This window comes from Aotus nancymaae, unplaced genomic scaffold (assembly GCF_030222135.1).
Source record: "Aotus nancymaae isolate 86718 unplaced genomic scaffold, 86718_ANA_hifiasm-v0.15.2.pri h1tg000077l, whole genome shotgun sequence".
Lineage (NCBI taxonomy): Eukaryota > Metazoa > Chordata > Mammalia > Primates > Aotidae > Aotus > Aotus nancymaae.
In genome coordinates this window covers 5,056,627-5,075,751 of record NW_026988492.1, presented here as the reverse complement: position 1 = coordinate 5,075,751, position 19,125 = coordinate 5,056,627, and the positions used below count along the sequence as shown (strand labels likewise).

Below are 19,125 nucleotides of genomic sequence, written 5' to 3'. Positions count from 1 at the left end.
ATGTTGCAAATTCTGTGAATGTGATTTTGGAAGAAATTACTTGTAAAGACCTCTGGAACTATATACAATAATTTACCAGATAGATTAGGGTAATGACAATCATGGATGATCAGAAACCAGAGAGAAACGAGATTCTTCTTCACAGAACTAGGAGGTAGAGATAGCTACTATATGAAATCTTAATCCAAGAGATGTGTTATAAACTCTCCTTTCTGAGTATGAAATCTTCCCCTGTCCCCAAATCCAAACAGACTCTCTTGCTGGGCTTCCATCCGTCAGCACTCACCTCTCCAACGATCCCTCCGCGCCTCGCACACTCAGGTCTCTGTTCTTTGGTATGTCTCCTGGCTGCAGTTCACTGGTTGCAGGCTCAGTGCTGATCACAACTCTATGCACTTCTTTCAGATGGCCAAAATAGACTCGGACGTGACCAAACACTTTTGCACAAAACTCACAACACATGAGTTTCTTCAGACGGTTCTCACCATGATGAAGTTTCATGTGTGTGCTCAGGCTGCCAGGATGCACGTAGGACTTGCGACAAATCCGACAGCTGTAAGGCCGTCTGTTGGTGTGTGTATTCATGTGGTCTCGAAGGTGCTGTTTGAACTGGAAGTGGTGGTTACAGACGTGACATCTGTGCCAAGGCTTCTTAATGCCAGAGAATCCATTTCTGAACACAGAGCTGGGCTTAGGGGAAGCGCTGTCGTCCTGCTTACAGCCAAGGTATTTCAGAGTGAGTGAATTATTTAACAAAATGTCCTGTCCTAGGCCCCCAAGCATCTGGGATTGCAGTGTAGTTGGAGAAGCCAGGGGAGCCAAGGTGGATATGGCCATGATAGGTTTGGGCATAATGCTACGATATTTCTTCATGGCTCCTGGCTTTTGGTCTCTGCATTCTTGGGGATCAGTTTTTACTCTTTCTTTACCATCTCTACATTTATTAATGATACATTTCCTCCTTCTTCCCGGAAAAGCCAAAATTTCATCTGGTACCTTCCGTTTTCTTCCTTTTCTCTTTGCTGCTCCACTGTTCAGTTTCGTGTTGTGGCTGAGATCAAATTTGGTGGGTGGACAAAAGGCACTTTCACAGGGACTCTGCTGTGACACTTGTGGAACAGGCATCTTGCTTGCCACTTTGGTGGCTGCATTAAAGCCTTCTGTGGTGGAGGGTATGTTATCACAGTCTGCCTTAGGTCCTGGTAAAGAATAACCTGCGATGTTAGTATCTGATTTGGTTTCGTAAACCTCCGCTGTCTTCATTCTTGAGTAGGGTGGGATTGGCAGTTTCCCTCTGGGGACTGAAGAGATAAACTGAACTGCATTGCCAAGAATGGTTGCTGATAAACTGGTCATGGTTTCTGCAAGATCAACTTGTTTAAGTTTTTCACTGGCAACAGCAGAAGGTTTACTAGATGTTTTCTTGCTTACAAAATATGCTTTTTCTGAAAGACCTGTGAGGTCCTGCTTGGCAGGCTCCTCTGGTGTGGATGATGCTGGGGTGGCAGGAGGGTTTGGACTGCCATGGGTGTTGGTCACTGGTGGTCTCAAGTCCCCATGGTCACTTCCATTGGTCAGCGCAGCTGTGCCAATGCTGGCTGGGGCTTGCTCTAGTGATGGCACTTCCTCGAATGGACTGGGTTTGCACAGGAGTTCAGGGTGGTGAGGTGGGGAATGGGACATCTGAGGACACATTTGGGTTTGGGCAGGAGCTTTGCTAGAGCCACTCTTAGGAAAGATTAGGATGGGTTTCTTTCTTGATCCTTTGCTATTTCTTGGGGGTTGATATCGAGGAATAGGAAGTTTCACGTTTTCAGGTAGGGACATTCTGGGTTTCTGAATTGGTTGGGCTGAGGCAACATGTGGCAGAGCAACAAGAGAAAATGTCCCCTCCTGGCCAGCAACCTGCATCAGAGCATAGTTCTGAGGAGACATCCCCAGCGGCTTGGAGTTGAAGGAGGATCCCAGATTCACCTGATCAGAGAGTGATGGTGAATGACATGGCACCATTCTGGACATTAGGACTTTGGGCACAATTTTGGGTGCAATGGTCCTAAATTGACTCTTATTCTGCAAACCTTTCTTACTCTGTATTGTTCCAGAAGGGATGTTTGATTCACCTGCAACGAAAAATAAAACATAAAGAGTTACTATATGTAACTGTCCTATTAGTGAGACTTCAAACAACAAGCATCTTATTTACTCTGCCCAGAACAGATTCCTTGACCTATCTCCAACTCTTCTGGACAAACTCTTGTGTCCCTCAAGACCAGTTTGAAGATCACTTCCTGCCTACCTTCCCCAAGGATTACTATACTCCTCTATGGCTCCCTAGCTTCTAATATGCAATTTACCATTTTCTGTAATAATTTATGTGTTTATGTGTATCTCTACTACCCAACACTGCTTGACAGTGAAGATTCCATCCTTCTCATCCATGTATTCCACAAGTCCATCCTCTCCATTTAACCTGTCCCCACTCATTTTCATGAGCCGGGGCAACCCCACCTTCTTTCCTGATCTCTTGAGATGCAAAGGCTCTTGTCTGGAATGTTGTGCTATGTATTTTCTTATTTTATATACATGTTCTGCTTTCCCAATTAAGCTTAAGCTTTGTGAGGGTAAAGCCTATATTCAATTCATCTTGATATTTCCCACTGTATCCTTTGTATGAAATGAGCGTTTCTTCTATCAAGCTCATTTTTCACTCAATTTCAGAATACACCATTTGACCCACTGGCAGTGCAATTTGTTTTGCACAGTGGATGAATTCCAGACTGAATGCTAGCTTTGTTGCTGTTTCCCCATGTGACTTGCGAATTTCTTCTCACACTTTTCAAACTGTTTATGTGTACTTTTGCAATTAAGTCACCAGCATTAAAAAAGCTGATGTGACACCTTTAAAAAATATTGGAACAAAAACAAAAAGATACAAAGTGATAAGTGAAGATACAGAGACAACATGAAAAATATGTGAATGGCACAAAAAGCACCTTCTAGGATACTAATAGGAACAAATTTAACTGATAGAATAACATTTCATTCTTTCTGGATTTATTAGCCTGACCTACAAGACCAATTACTCCCACCTTAAGAGAACAATTCAGGAAACATTTTGGTGCCTTGCTTCTGAAGACTGAATTATCTATTTTATTCTCTGAGGTCTCAAGGTCACAAGACCTGGGTGCAGAAAAATTTCTAATTTCTAAGTATCTCATATTAGTCAAACTTCGATTCGCATTTACTAGGTACCTACATTATTCCAATTATTATTATTTCAAGGATTGGCTATTGCAAGTTCACAATCCCTTTTCTGAAATTTTTGGAGAAAGATACGGTTTGGAATTCACGTTTTCAAATTTTGGAAAGTGGTAAGATGCATATACCAAATGTTACATAACTCCCAGCAGAATCAGCAAGGCACCCATAACTGAACCTGTTACCACCTCTGTAGCAAAATATGCAAATATTCACAAGCAAGACAAATGAACATTTTAAAATTGTCTTATTTCAGTTCAAGTTTTTGCTTCTGAATGAGTTTGGTACCCAACTTTTGATAAACTTCTGTTTTTAGAGTTTTTACATTTTAGAACTTGTGGTTAAGGGACTGAAGACTATCTGTTTAGAGGATACAAGGTAGGTAGCAGACAATCTAGTGAAACAGACAATTGAAATTGTAAAATTGACCAGGCATGGTAGCTCATGCTTATAATCCTAGCACTTAGGGAGGCCGAGGTGGGTGGAACAGTTGAGGCCAGGAGTCAGAAACCAGCCTGGCCAATGTGGTGAAACTCCGTCTTTACTAAAAAATACAAAAAAATTAGAGGGGCATGGTGGCGGGTGCCTGCAATCCCAGCTACTCAGGAGGCTGAGGCAGGAGAATTCCTTGAACCCTAGAGGCAGAGGGTGCAGTGAGCTGAGATCGTGCGACTGCACTCCAGCGTGAGCAACAGCCTAAGCGAGACTCCCTTTCAAAAAACAAAAAAGAAAATGTGAAATCAACCTTGATTTTAATGCCTATGGTGAGTGAATTAACAATTTTAGCAGGAAGTTGATTCTTTCAGCAGAAATGACACCCCTCTAAATAAGCAACCTAGTAGAAATAAGTTGAAATTTATATTGACCAGTTTATTTTTAGAAAGTCATTATCGTTTTGTGAAGAAAAAGGATGTCATAAAACATGCTTCACAGGATAGCCTGCACTAGAGTAAGAAGTACACAGACTAGTGCTATGGTCTGGAAAAATCAGACAAAGATAGTTATATCATTTGTAATTTTCCTTGTTAGTTTTGTTACCACGAATTCAGCTTATGAGTAAATTGAGTGGTAAATTGCTTCACAATAGTCATCTATATGGATTGCTACTTCTTCCTATACAATTTTACTTTTTTAAGTTTTCTTTTCATAGCCTTTAAATTTAAATGTCTTTCATTTTAAATCTCACCTTCTCATCTTTTTTTTTTTTTTGGAAGTACCAAAATAAGTTGTAAATAAATACTTTTAAATCAGGATAGATTTTGCAGAAGGACTAAAATTATTGATGGCTTTTGGTTACCTAGACACGTGGCTTATTAAATAACCATATTAACAGTAATAATGATCTTTGCATTTACACAACAGATTTGGGGTGCTGAAGGGAGAGAAAATATTGAGTCATTTATCACTAGTTCTTCCTTCTAATTGAGCAGAAAAGATTTACTGCAAGATGAGCTAGAACAAAGGCTTAGTAACACACTCTCTTGAAAGATTATGTGACAATAACACATCATAGCCTAAGATCTATGACTCATTCATCTTCTCAACTCTGTCGAGTGGCTCTTCAGCTCATTCAGAGTAAAGCCAAAATCCCTGCAATGGCTTAAAAGGCCTCAGGCCTATAAAGAGAGGCTTCCTGGGAGCCTCTCTGACCTATTTCCTCCACTTGCTCCACTCCAGCTGTGGTAGCCTTTCTGCTGTTCTGGGCATGCACCTCCTGAGTGGATGCTCCTGGCTGGGAGGAGCCCTGGTAACTCCCACCACCCGCGACAGTCTTCCCTCAATAAATCCCCAGTACTTGCTCCATCATTTCCTTCAAGGTATTACTCAAACGGCTTCTTCCCAAAGAGCTTCTTCTCTGATGACCTTATGTAAAACCATATCCCACTGTGAACTCCCTGCTCCCTCTTCCTGTTTAATTTTCTCTAGAACATATGCTCCATCTGTGGCTGGGTGCAGTGGCTCATGCCTGTAATCCCAGCACTTTGGGAGGCTGAGGCAAGCAGATCACTTGACGCAAAAAGTTCTAGCCTAGCCTAGGCAACATGGTGAAACTCTGTTTCTACTAAAAATATAAAAATTAGCTGGGCGTGGCAGCAGGCACCTGCAATCCCAACTATTCAGGAGGCTGAGGCAGGAGAATTGCTTGAACCTGAGAGGCAGAGGTTGCAGTGAGACGAGATCACACCACTATACTCCAGCCTGGGTGACAGAGTGAGACTGCATCTCCAATAAACAAACAAACAAACAAACATTACACATATGGTCCACTTCCCTAGAATTCCTAGAGGACAGGGACTTGGTCTGTGTCTTCAAGGGCCTACAGTGTCCAGCACGTGACAGAGATTTACTAAATATTTGTGGAATTTTTTTAAGTGGTAATAATCAATGAGAAAAATAAATAATTTAGTGGTTGAGTCTTGAAAATTTTGTAAACAGTGGGGAAAAAAGACAATTTAAAAATGACCTTCAACATTGCAAAACTTTGACAATTAAAAAAGAAACGTGATATTTCTCTCAAACATTTTAAAATGTGATTTTATTTACTGCCAGAATAAGGAGCTAATCAACCAACCACCTGAGGAAATAACAAAAGACAACAGTAAATTATGCTGCTGGGGCAGAAACTGAAATAGTCAAAGAAACCACAAGCTCTCCAGAAGAAACTGCTTTAAAGAAAACAGACACACGGAGAGGAAGAGTAGGGGGATTAGAATGAAGACAGAGGAACAACAGAAAGGGAAAGCAAACCTCAGAGGCAGACCATGGTAACGTCAACACAAAGACAGAAATTACAGACAGCAGAAGATGCAGCTGAAGCAACGACAGTGGTCAAGGTCACCTCGAAGTCTCTACAGACTTAAGTTAGGAAGGGGCTTCCTATTTTTTATGACCAAGTGTGAGAAAGCAACCTTTTGATAGAATTGAAACCAGATAACTTCATAGAGCCATACCAAAAGGGAGTGAGCTAATTATGATATATTTGAAGTTAATGTGCTTCAACCGATCTTCAAACGTCTCTACATTATAGTGGAAATAAAATCACACAGGAAGAGCAAGAGCATTCAAAGGAAAAGCAGGCCACTGTGGTCTGAGAACAAAAGGACACTCCTGAGCTCTGTCCCGGCAGTGTGAGCAGTCTGGGCAACCTGAAGTGACAGAGACCCAGACGACTGGTATGATGTCTGCCAAACTGAGTCTGTGCTCCTCAAGGTCCCTGCAATTTAAAGAGGTGGATGCTGTGGTTCGTGATCAACGAGCTAATCACAAAGAGGTTGTGGGGTAAAAAGATAAGGCCTTGTTGAGTAAATTTAACTTACTTATGCTTGCCTGGATCTATCAGAAAGTACGTACAAGGGTGAGGCTCTCCATGAAGGTGGTGTTGAACCCAGTTTCTCAGAATCATTAAGGATAGGAAACAAAACCAATGTGTTAATAGCAATGCAAGGCAGGAGAAAGACAGCAAGGCCACAGAAACAGAACGGAAAAAACCCTGGCAATTACTTAAATGTCCACCAACAGGGTGCTCATAAGATAATCATCCAACCATACAATGTAATACCATACAGTAATAAAAATGAAGAATGAATCAGGGTGGTCTGGAATACTCTCCAAGACGGGAGATGTACAGTATGCTATCACTTGGATTAACAAAAATGAGAAGGCACACACACAAATATATCCTGTATATGTGTAGAATATCTCTGAAATGAAACAAGAAATCAGGATTATGGTGGCCTTTGTTGGGTGGTGGGACCTGGGGGAACTAAGAATTCAGGAATGGGATAAGTGCTCATTTCCCATTGAATACCCTCTGTGCCTGGCACACAGGAGGTGCTTAGAAATACCTGTTTAATGAATGAAAGGAAAATGAAAGCTTCGCTAGTTGAATCAGTTTTAAAAAGTATCTTTTGGGATATTCGTGAGGAGTATGTGTCTATGCATAAATGACTGTCTAGATATACACACAGAGAAAGGCTCATGTCTTTTATTTTCCTTGACTACTTAACGACAAGAATTGCTAACCATCAGGGAAGTAATCTAGCAATTCGACAGGCAGTGCATGACTACCTGCCAAAGTTAAGTACTGAGAAGCATTAGAACTCATTACCTCCCAAAGACAAGTGGAGTTGTGAGAATTATTCCTCCAAACATTTGGCTCTTTAAGATAAAATAATTTGCAGTAAAGGTCAGTTATGCTAGAATAGCTTGGCTTTTTTTGTTTTTGTTTTAAGCAGTCTGAACAATAGGAGTGCTTAGAGAAGCTGAAATGCTATTAAGTTTTTAAAACTCTAACATACTAAGACAGCATGAATGCAGAAAGCCTTTCTTGGCAAGCTAGTTACACAACAGTGGTTTATTCCACCACACATTTACAAGGCCTTTCACAGATGGTGTGATCTAAAAACTCTCACCTGCACCCACTAAATTACAGATCTTACAGAACTGTGCACTAAATAATGAGAAGTAAAAATTTCCACTGACATTCATAATTTCTGGAAATCCTGCAAAACTACCCATAACACAGTTAAGGAGACTCACAGGACTCTTGGGTACTAAACATGGACTTTTATTAACTGAAGACATAAAAGGGTCGCTCAGTAAAATTAATTTTGTACAATTCTTCAACAGGAATACTTAATATTAGAACCTTAAATATGGGCTGTTTTTAATGTGTTAAGCATATTAAAATAATGATTTTGAAAAGTGACATTTACAGTTGGTGAGAAATTGATCTAACTGGGATTAAAGGGAAACAAGGAAGTGTTGAGCCCTTATTATGGTCTAGAATTGGTGCTAGGTCTTTTAATTAAATCCTCATCCAAACTCTGCTGGTAAGTATTACTGTTCCCCTTATACAGATTATGAAAAATGAGGTTTGAGGAAGTTACATAATCTGCCAAAGTCCACACAACCCAGATCTGTCCCATTCCAATTTGAAGCAATGACCTTTTTCTTCATTCTTCCTTCAAAGAGAGGGGGGATTATATGTAAAGTTGTCCTAATTTATCACAAAATATAATACCATCTCTAAATTTTAAAGAAAATTTGAAATAGAAATGGCTTGTCATATTCTAAAATTTCTTTTTTCTTTTTTTTTTTTTTTTTTGAGACAGAGTCTTGCTCTGTCACTCAGGCTGGAGTGCAGTGGCGCAATCTTGGCTCACTGCAACCTCTGCCTCCAGGTTCAAGCAATTCTCCTGCCTCAGCTTCCTAAGTAGCTTGGATTACAGATGTGCACCACCACAACCAGCTAATTTTTCTATCTTTAGTAGAGACAAGGTTTCACCATGTTGGCCAGGCTGGTCTCGAACTCCTGACCTCCAGTGATCCACCTGCCTCGGCCTCTCAAAGTGCTGGGATTATGGGCGTGAGCCACTGTGCCTGGCTTAAAATTTCTATTACCATTAAATTATACTAATTCACAGCAAATTAATAGTCATTTGAAAGCCAAAGCATATTCTTATATTTGAATTTGCCACTTACTATCCATAGGACTCTGACAAATCCAAAAATGCTGCTGGAAATTTGGAGAATGTGCAGCGTGTGTCCTCCACTGCCATCAAAGGACTGGATCTGATGGATATCATTTACATGTTAGAGGCAGGGAGGAAAGAATGAGGGATGAACAGCACTAGGTGCCAGTGTCTAACCCAGCTTTATTAAGCCGTTTCACAATGCAGCTACCATAAATAGTGTTAAGAGACAAGCACACGAGGTAATTCTCTAGACAGCTACAAACAGCTCACTTCCTGATTTCCATTGGCAGAACCAAGGCCCGCTTTGTTGCTTCTGAATAAAGTTGTTCCCCCTCCTCTGGTTGCTGGTTTGGGCAAAGTTCCATTATTCCATCTGCTGGGGCCCAGAGGCCTACTGCTAAGAGTGCAGGAAGGAGCAGGCAGAGAAAGACAGGCGTGTCCCTGCTCCTGAAATAGGCACCCTGGATCCAGGGTCAGGAGGAAAGTTCTGCCAAATCTTGGTCACTACAGAGCCAAAAATTTTAGGTGTTGTTTTGGTTTTAATTTTATTAAACTGAAAACCTCTATTTTCCATTTCATTTGTTGGTATCCTTGTTTTCCCTGCCACTTGGCTTTCAAATAATAAATTCCAGTTGGGGATTCAAACTGTTTCCCAAGATGGTCTCTAGTTAAAATAAATATGGTAAAACCCTGGAGAGGTCTGGGATAAAAGCAGTGTCTCATAACACAAGGGAGTGCAACTTAATTTTGTTGAAAAACCTATAAACACCTTTAGCCATTACCTACCCTCTCCCCAAGCCACTGTCCAGGGTCTGCAGCAGCAGTCAGAGTCAACAAGAATTTATTGAGCGTTGACTATAGAGCATGCACTGTAAAACGTGCTGGCAATAGGCACAAGTGTTCTTTTGTTTCTAAGGACTCAGAATGCCAAGTGCATTTCTAGTCCATGTATCTGCAGTACTGAGACCTCCTAGAATCATCATGTCTCAGACCTAAATTTCAGGAAACTGGAGACAATGCAAAGGAAACAAGCACATTCCTAACAGGAGATCTTGCATCCTGAGTCTAGTTTAGTCCATTCTCCTTGACATACTTGTGTTCTGCTCAATTACTGCTCTTAGCTAACTCCCCTCTCCCTCCATAACAACACCAATGACATGCAGGCAACTTCCACTCAGCACAGGCCTTTGAGATTTGTCTTGCCAAACAGTGCATCCATCACCTTGCTTAGCAGGGAAGGAAATTCTCATTTTCTGAGGAGCTGAGCTTCTTTATCAATACTGTTTCTTAGTATTATTTCAACAATAAGTAGATTTTATGGGTTCAGTACTGTGTAAAATATTTAACACGCATTACCTCACTTAGTCTCCACAAAAACCTGAATTAGGAACCACTGTTGGATCTGTCTGTTTTTGAGACAGGGTCTCACTGTCCCTCAGGCTGGAGCGTAGTGGTGCGATCACAGCTCACTGCAGCCTCGAACTGCCCAGGCTCAGGTGATCCTCCCACATCAGCCTCCCAAGTAGGTAGGACTATAGGTGCACACCAATATGCTGGGCTAAGTTTTGTAATTTTTGTATATTGTTTGCCATGTTGTCTAGGCTGGTCTCGAACTCCTGGGCTTAAGTGATCTACCTGCCTCAGCCTCCCAAAGTGCTGTGATTACAAGCATGAGCCACCATACCTGGCCAAGTCTGTTTTACAAAGATTTCTAAGCTGGTAAGTAACAGTGTTGGAACTCAAACCCTAGTCCATTTTATTCCAAGGGCTCTTTCCCACCTCTGCATGCTGACTGCAAACTATTACATGTGGTTATGGCCAGATCTGATCTTCAGTAGAAAGATTGTGTGTTTGGGGGTTTAGACAGATTTGGTTTCAACTCCTAGCTCTGTCATGTACCTGTGGCTTTGGCACTTCACTCTCTGTGCCTAAATGTTAGGATCTATGAAATGGGCACAGTATCTGCCTACAAAGGTCCCTGTCAGGATTAAAAGACAAAAATACCCACAATGGTGCAGGTAGTTCTTCCTACATGTTAGATGCTCAGCAGATATACTAGTTTTCCACTTTCTCTTGATAGAGAGTATTAGGTTGTTAACATTTATTTTTGATGGGAAAAAAGGGCACAAATCTTGAATGCTCAGTATACGGAAGTAGTTCTGAATCCTTAAAGTAGTGTTTCTATTTTGAGAGGTAAATGAAGGAAAGAGAAAAGAAATGGCTATTACTTGTGCTGGGTCTCAAAAAATAATTTCCCAAAATGAAGGCCTCAGACGCAAAAAACTCTCTCTGCTCTTCTGTCTCTGGCCCTTCCCTGTCCTCCGAGACTAGCCATAGAAACTAGAATCCCTCTTCCCCAAGGTGAGTCATAGAAACCAGAACCACTTTTCCCCAAAGCCAGTCATAAAACCTAAAATTATTACTCTAACCCTGCCCATAAAGAAATGATCTGACCTACTTGTTTGATTGTAGGTCATCGGAGTCCCACTCCTGAGAGGCCCCGCCTCATACCCAGAAAGAAGGATGGTGCACAGAGAGGTCAACAACAATCCAAAATGCACAAGCCTTGCTGGGTTTCCTCACCCACTCCATTAGCATTAGATCACACCCCTTTTGTCCAATTATATTTATCCACAGCTGTCCCTATTTTGTTGAACCTCAGCATGAAAATGGACAGTTTCCTATCTTTGGGTCTGCATTCTGAAGGCTCTTGGGTCATGTAACACAAGTGATTCAATGTGTGTATGCCTTTTCTCTAATTAATCTGCTGATTGTCAGCTCATTATCAGTGAACCTTCAGAGGGGCGAAGAGGAGGTTTTCCTTTGCCTCTACGCTTGTAATAATGAAACCGTATTTTAAATCTTGTGCCTCTCTCCTGACACCCACTGTGGCGGCTCAATCTTTCCTAACATCTGACCCAATCCGTCTTGCCAGGCGCTCTGATTCCCTGTCCACATTCTACTCCCACTTGGCCTTCTGTAAATGTTTGTATCCCAATTGACAAAGTGCTAATTGGATTAACAATTCGATGTGAATAGGGTTAACATACCTGCATTTTAAAGAGCCATTTTATGGAGACACTCCTTCCCACTTTTGTTTATACCTAGTAAGTAGTGAGGCCAACTGTTGCTCTTAAACCTAGCAGGGAAGAAAGCAACTATGCTAGTAGTTGTTCAGAAAGTGGGGTGAGTACAGATCTCAGTGGCCCTGTGATGGCGGATGGAGCCTAGAGTTGGATAGGGACACTTGCCTTGTAGACTATAGTATTTTGCCAAATAAATTATTGCAAGTTTTAAGACAGCTTGAGTACAAAAAGAAAAGTTAGGTACCGAAAGAGGAACTGTAGCCCCTAAAATGGACTAAATGAGATACATGAATACAGTTGTCCCTTAGCATTTGTGGGGGATTGGTTCCTCCACAGCACAGTGATCTCCTTCAGACACTCAAATCCATAGGCGCTCAAATCCCTGATGTAAAATGGCATAGTGTTTGCATATAACCTATGCATACCACCTCTTGTATACCCAAATCATCTCTAGACTGCTTATAATACCCAGTACAAAGTAAATACTATGTAAATAGTTATTTTACTATATTGTTTAGGGAATAATGACATGGGGAAAAAAGCCTATAGATACTCAGTACAGATGCAATTAAAAAATTTTTTTTTCAATCTGTGGTTAGTTGAATCCATGGATGCAGAACCCACAGATGCAGAACCCAGAATGTGGCGGGCTGACCATATAGAGGAAACAAGCATTCTTTATGAAAGAATTTAAAAGCCAGATACCTAGAATATTAATGGTAATTAAAAAAAATAACACAATGTGGTTGGTAAACTGAAGTAACTAATCATTCTTTCAGGGCCATATAATTAATGTCCCAAGTAAAAAGTACATTTAAAAAGGTTTACCACTTAATATATATTTTAATGATTCTCAATTTCAACAAATTTCTTCTTCATTCTAATTATGAAGCTTTTATTAGTTCTTTCTGGAAGGAACTGTTTTTGATTTGGAATGCTTCTGATAAAAAATGGTTGAAAGCCATATGAAATATTTTTGTTTTAATACATTTAGAAAGATAAAGTAGTTTACTTTTTGGCAAAAATAATTTGTAGCATGCATAAGATTTTATTCATTATTACAAAACATTCAAGCCAGTATCTTGACTCGAATCTAAGAATGACTGAGGAGCATAAGAAGCTAACTAAGAGCTAATGACCTTCCAAAGACACCGAGCAAGATAAACACAAACTTCTGAAATGCTTTGTTAACCCTATTCTCTCAATATTCTTTTTGTTATTATCACTCAAATTGTTAAGATTCAGCTGAGTCACACAGTTGAAATTTAGACCTTGATAACCGAACTCTAACATGGTAAAAAGCAGCAGATCATTTCATTTGACCTCCTGTCACCATCACAAATACCTGTGTACACTGTCCTTCCAGGACATTCTGACATTTGCCGAGTCAGCTGTTTCTCAATGGAGCTGGTGAACATGAAAACATCTGCAAATGAGCTTTAATGAGCCGCACAGATATGTCATGGCAAGAAATCTTCCACCAACAAAATAAAAATAGGCCCTTCTTCTTTTTACATTTTCTTTTTCTTTTGAGACAGGGTCTCGCTCTGTCACCCAGGCTTGAGTGCAACGGTATGACTGATCACAGCTCACCCTGTACACTCCTGGGCTCAAGTGATCCTCCTGTCTCAGCCTCCCAAGAAGCTGGGACGACAGGTGCATACCACCCACTATGTGGCTAGTTTTTAAATATTGTTCTGTAGAGTTGAAGTCTCACTATGTTGCCCAGGCTGATCTCGAATGCTTGGGCTCAAGTGGTCTTCCTACCTCAGTTCTCTAAGTGTTGGAATTACAAGCATGAGCCATTGCGCCCGGCCTACTTTTATTTTTCAATAGCAGAACAGTTAAGTATCTGGGATGACTAACGAGATGACGGTGAAGAAAATCTTTTCCTCAGTGGGATAAACGGAAAGATAAGGTTTCAACATCAGAATGTGCAGTCAGTTGGAACAATTAAACTAGGACACATGCAAAAGGCTGGAATTTTCTTGCCTTTGGTCAAAACACTATGATTATGAAACTAAAGTGGTAAAAATCACAACGTCTTAAGAACAGCATAGCTAAACACAGGGAACCAAAATTACAAAGGTATTTTTTTATATTGCAATTTCAAAAGTTCACTTTATCTAAAAGAGGTATTTTTGAGGAATGTACAAACTACATTTTAAAAAACCAATTGTTTCACTGCTTTATAGTACAGTTTTACAGATGCTTTATCATCACTGCTGATTTATCTTTAACTCAAAGTAATTTATAACTTTTTTTGCTGCACGTTTTTCTATACGTCAGCTTTTATGTCACATAGCTCATGATTTCTAAGTACAAATGCACAAGGTTGGACAGCCATGGATCTCTAAGAAGTCAAGAATTCCCTTGTTATGTGGATAATTATTCCCTAACATTTCTGCTGGCAAGTCTTAGCTGTTCCTTATTTCTATAATGAAAGCTGTGGTGACTACTCTGGATTCCTTTGCCTTTGAATTCTGCCATCCTTATTCTCCACCAATACGTTGGCTGTCTTTTAGTGATGACTCCGAAAGCTGGCTGAAGGGAATATCTATCTACTCTCATCCACAGATGAGGAGTATGTCAGAGTTAATTCTCCCATCTCCCTGGAGATGAAGTGATGACACAGCTCACTGCTTCTCCTTGCTTCGAGGCTATGCGTGCTTGTGAGTGGTCTCCTTAGGTAGATCTTCCCATTCCAGAGCTGGCCTCGTGGCTGACCATCCACACTCACTCCGCTCATATCGTAGGTTCACCCCCTTGCTGTCTTCCTACAGAACCTTGCCCAGCTGGCCCCACCTTGCACTCTCCACATCTACCGCCAGCTATTTGGTGCTGGAGAAATCCAACCATTGTGAACACTGGACAATGTTCTAAGTTTAAAGTTTCTAGTTCAAAATTGATTCCACAGTCTATTTACTTGTCCCTAAGAGACTCTCTTCTGTCCCTCACTGGGGTGGCCCAGGTTACCCCTGCTCTTCTGAGGCACTCTCCCTCTGCCCCACCTCTGCCCTTTCCCCAGGGCCATCTCTGTCTTGCCAGTGATTTTTGACATTATCTTCATGGAAAAAAGAGAGGCTATCATGTGGGAACTCATTTACTATCCCTTCTATTTCTAAACTCTCTTTTTATCTTTGATTATGCCACATAAATAAATTTATAAAAACCTTTTCTGTAAGTACTATCACTCTAAGTATACAATGCTCAAGTCCTGACAAAAAGGTGCATCTGAAAATAAGGAAATGGAGTATCCCCAACCCTGCTCTGGACACTACCTTTCCTTCCACGCCCCTCGTGCCTTGGGGATTCTGCCCCACTGGTGAGCTCCCCCAGCTCTCAGGGAGGCTGGCCTGTGACCATCCTATCTCAAAGGAGCTGCTCAGCCCCATGCGATCACTTGCTGTTTTCTTTTTCTGCTTCTGTCTCCTCCCTAAAATATAAGCTCCAAAAGAGCAGGGGCTTGTTTTGTTACTGCCAGGGCCTCAGTCTCCAGATCAGCAGCTGGCAGTTGTGGAACATATTTTTTACTGAAGGAGCAAACTATTAATTCTCAACCATATTAACACATGAACACGACTTCCTTCAGCTATGCTGCTGCTGAACACAAAAACAGAAAAACAACAGCAACAAGAAACAGTCGTTAGGCCCTATCTCCTTCCTTTTCTTCCTGAGACAATCTATGGCAGATGTGTAGATATCACTGCCTCTACTCATCCATTTCTGTTCTTCCTGAAGTTCTATTTTGAGGAATTAAAATGCCCCTCAGAAGTCAGACTGAACGCTTAATCTACTATCTCAAGTCCTCCACCAATTCTTGGTACGAACACCTCCAGTCTATAGATATGGAGATACGGAGAAAACATTCCTTGCAAGGTCACAAAGCAGGTATTGAGAGCTGGATTTTAACCAGGTCTGTCTGGCACCAAAGCTCCCTCCATTCCAACACACTGAACCTAAGTGAGTTGTTTATCAATTTATGTTTACATGTCAGTCTCTTCCAGTGGCTGGTGAGTGCCACATAATCCATCTCTATGTTGAGAAAACAAAGACCTTTTTGAACAACTTTTTTCCAGTCACAGTGCAACTGTTAGCAGAGAAAGAACATGTACTTCTTCTAAGAGAAATCTATAGCAAGGTTACTGGAGAAGGAGTTAATGAACTCACACACAGCAATTCGCAATGCCCTATAGCACTGTAACTACCGCCTTCTTTTAACAGAGCTGCTGGTGACCAAATCAGGCTTATACCAGAATCTGACTTTTTTGAAGCAACAATTACATAATACATTTAATGACACTTTTAAGCAGTGAGAAGGTGATTTTTTGATGAGCAAAAAAGAAGAAAGAAATTACTAAGGTCTTTTATAATTTAAAAAATAATACACATTTCTTAGATACTTCTTAATCTTACACCACCTTCTTCTAAAATTGACGACACTTAAGAACATTAGGACTGAAAAGTCTAAAATGCTAAAAGAATTTCTAAATTCCTCATGTGGCAAGTCCTGCTCCTTTAGTAAACTTGATAATACATCAGTACCGTGGTGTAATGATTTGGATCTGAGGAATTTTCTTTTTGCAGGAGGCTGGAGGAGTTCCTCAGCGAAAACAAGACACACTGCATTACGTGTATGACAGAGAGTAGACGTCTGGCTTTGGAGAGTAGGCATCTGATTATGCTGCTGGAATAATCCTTAATCCTTCCTGGCCATAGTTTCCTCTCTTTAACAAGAGAGGATTAGATTAGATCAGTGTTTCTCAAAGTAGGGTTTGCAGAACGTCAGAGAGGTGCCAAATACTCTCTTCACAATCCTATCGAGATGTCATCTGCCTCGTGTCAACATTTGCACTTGACATTGGTGCTGATGGGGTAAAACTTCTCGAGCAACTTAGCCGAGTAGGGTAGTGCCCACAAACTGTTCAAGCAGTCATATTCTTCACTGTGGCACTCTCATGGTGGAACAACAAAAAAGCAGTACGAAATTTTAGTTTTATAAAATTTGATCCTTGAGTGCACACCTTTTTAATATTCTGTGACGAAATGGTTCATACTCACACTACACATCTGCTGCATATGGAAGTGGGAATATTGCCCTGAGGACAAGCACTCGATTCCTGCTTTTGTCATGGAATACCATTTTTACTTGAAAAAACATCTGACAGACATACGTTGAAATATGTTGAATGAACATATTAAGGTTTGGCTGTCTGGCAGACATTTTCTCAAAAGTGAATGAATGGAGTTTGGCATTACAACAAATAACTTCTAACAGTATTTATTGCCAATGATAAAATTCATTTTCTTTCAAGTGGCAATTGGAATTTTGGAAAATTTGAATTTATCACCAGCAGCTTGAAGCTTCCCAGTAGTTTACTTTTCAGATAAAACTGGCGCTTACGTTAATGAATGATTTTAAAAATATTATACAATGAAGTATATGGAAAACTCACTGAACTAGTGTTTTCTAAATGACCAGTTTAGTTTAATGTTACATGCATGGATAAAAGAATCACTCAAATATAAGACCCAAAATATAATAGAATACAAAAGTACATGGACACAGTTTCAAGTTTTACATTACAATTTCCGTCTGACAAGTTTTGGTGTAGTATCAAAGAAAAATATCCATGATTATCTGAAAAGGCCACAAAAATATTCCCTCTCTTTCTGACTACTGGAAAGCTGGCTTATAATATTTCAACTTACACAATATCACAACAGACTGAATGCAGGACTAGACATGAGACTCACAGTGTCTTCAACGAAGCCAGACTTTAAAGATATTTGCAGAAAGTGTACATCAATGACAGTCTTTTCATTATTTGTTTTTTGCTTTGGCAAAATATTTAGGTTGGTGCAAAAGCAACTGCAGTTTTTGTCATTACTTTTACAGTACAGTCAATTTTGTTAAACTAGGTTATTTATGTTAAGCTGTAATGCGCTTACTGTTATTTCAAAATCAATCTGTAAATATACATTTTTCTGCTTATAACCATTAAATATGGTAAATATCGACAGATACAACCCATATAAGCAAGTGCATAGTTTTTGAGAGTGGAAAGGGTCCTGAAACTATCAAGTCTGAGAACTACTGAATTAGATGAAATCTCTAACTTCCTATCTCTTTTGAGATTCTATAATTGTGTGTGTGTGTGTGTGTGTGTGTGTGTGTGTGTTTATGAGTGAGTGGGCAGGTGTGTATGAATGAGAATGGAAAATCAAATCTGGAAATGTTTTAGTTTTTGTTGTTAGGGTTTTATTCCCTTCACCTTTGCTTCCTTGAGAATATAACACGGCAGATCAATAGGAGAAAGTTTTGATGATAAAGTATTAAAAGGTATTTCATCCTAACACAAATATTAATTATAATTAAAATATCACTAGCTGTCAGTGTTAGAATATGAACAAATCAAATGCCTGACAAAAATCTCATATAATGTGTCAGAAATTTATTTTACTTGAGTTTATATTTATGGAATATCTCATAAGTTATATTCAAATAATGGCATTTACATTTCCCCCCCCATTTTAAGAGATATTACAAGATACTCTTGGTAGAATATAATCTTTTTTAAAAAACAGAGCAGTGTTTTAAAAAGATTTTTTCTTTTCTTTTTTTTTTTTGAGACGGAGTTTCCCTCTCGTTGCCCAGGCTGTAGTGCAATGGCGCAATCTCTCTCTGCCTCCTGAGTTCAAGCGATTCTCCTACCTCAAACTCCAAGTAGCTGGGATTACAGATGCCTATCACCACACCCAGCTAATTTTTTGTATTTTTAGTAGAGACAGAGTTTCACCATGTTGTCCAGGCTGGTCTTGAACCCCTGACCTCAGGTGATTCACCTGCCTTGGCCTCTCAAAGTGCTGGGTTACAGGCATGAGCCATCACAACCGGCCTAAAGGAATTTTTTTTTAAGAAAAAGTATTCAAAGTCATTTAAAATTATTTTATCCAAACAAAAGTAATCATATAAATTGCTCTTTCTAATTAATACAAGTTAGATGCTGGAATTCTATAAATGTTTTTAGGATTTTGATGCCCATTAATTTAAAGACAAGAACAATATGTTTATGAGAAGCATTACTAGATTTATGAATTTCTGTTCCTATTGCTATTAGACTTTTAAAAACAAAAAATACCTATACTGTATTTTTGGCTTGCATAACATCCTAAATACCCCTGTCAAACTACTTTGCTTTTATCCCTGCTAACCCATCACACTAACCATCTGCATAAATAAAGATGCAAGCATCTGCTACATTGCAAATGGTCTCAGGGGCAGATGTTTCCATCCTTGTGTT

At 40.0% G+C, this 19,125-nt stretch overlaps 1 protein-coding gene across 18 annotated transcripts in view; it reads right to left on the bottom strand.

The window, feature by feature from the left end:
• The window catches only part of ZNF438 (zinc finger protein 438), a 175,972-nt gene that overhangs the window by 11,140 nt on the left and 145,707 nt on the right, over nucleotides 1–19,125 (bottom strand). For all 18 annotated transcript variants that reach the window (XR_010339527.1, XR_010339528.1, XM_064368508.1 and 15 more), the window contains one exon: nucleotides 287–2,120. Coding sequence is in view for 16 of the 18 variants with exons in the window: in XM_064368508.1 (XP_064224578.1) it covers nucleotides 287–2,120 (1,834 nt within the window). In the remaining 2 variants the exon portion in view is untranslated. The remainder of the gene's footprint in view (nucleotides 1–286; nucleotides 2,121–19,125) is intronic.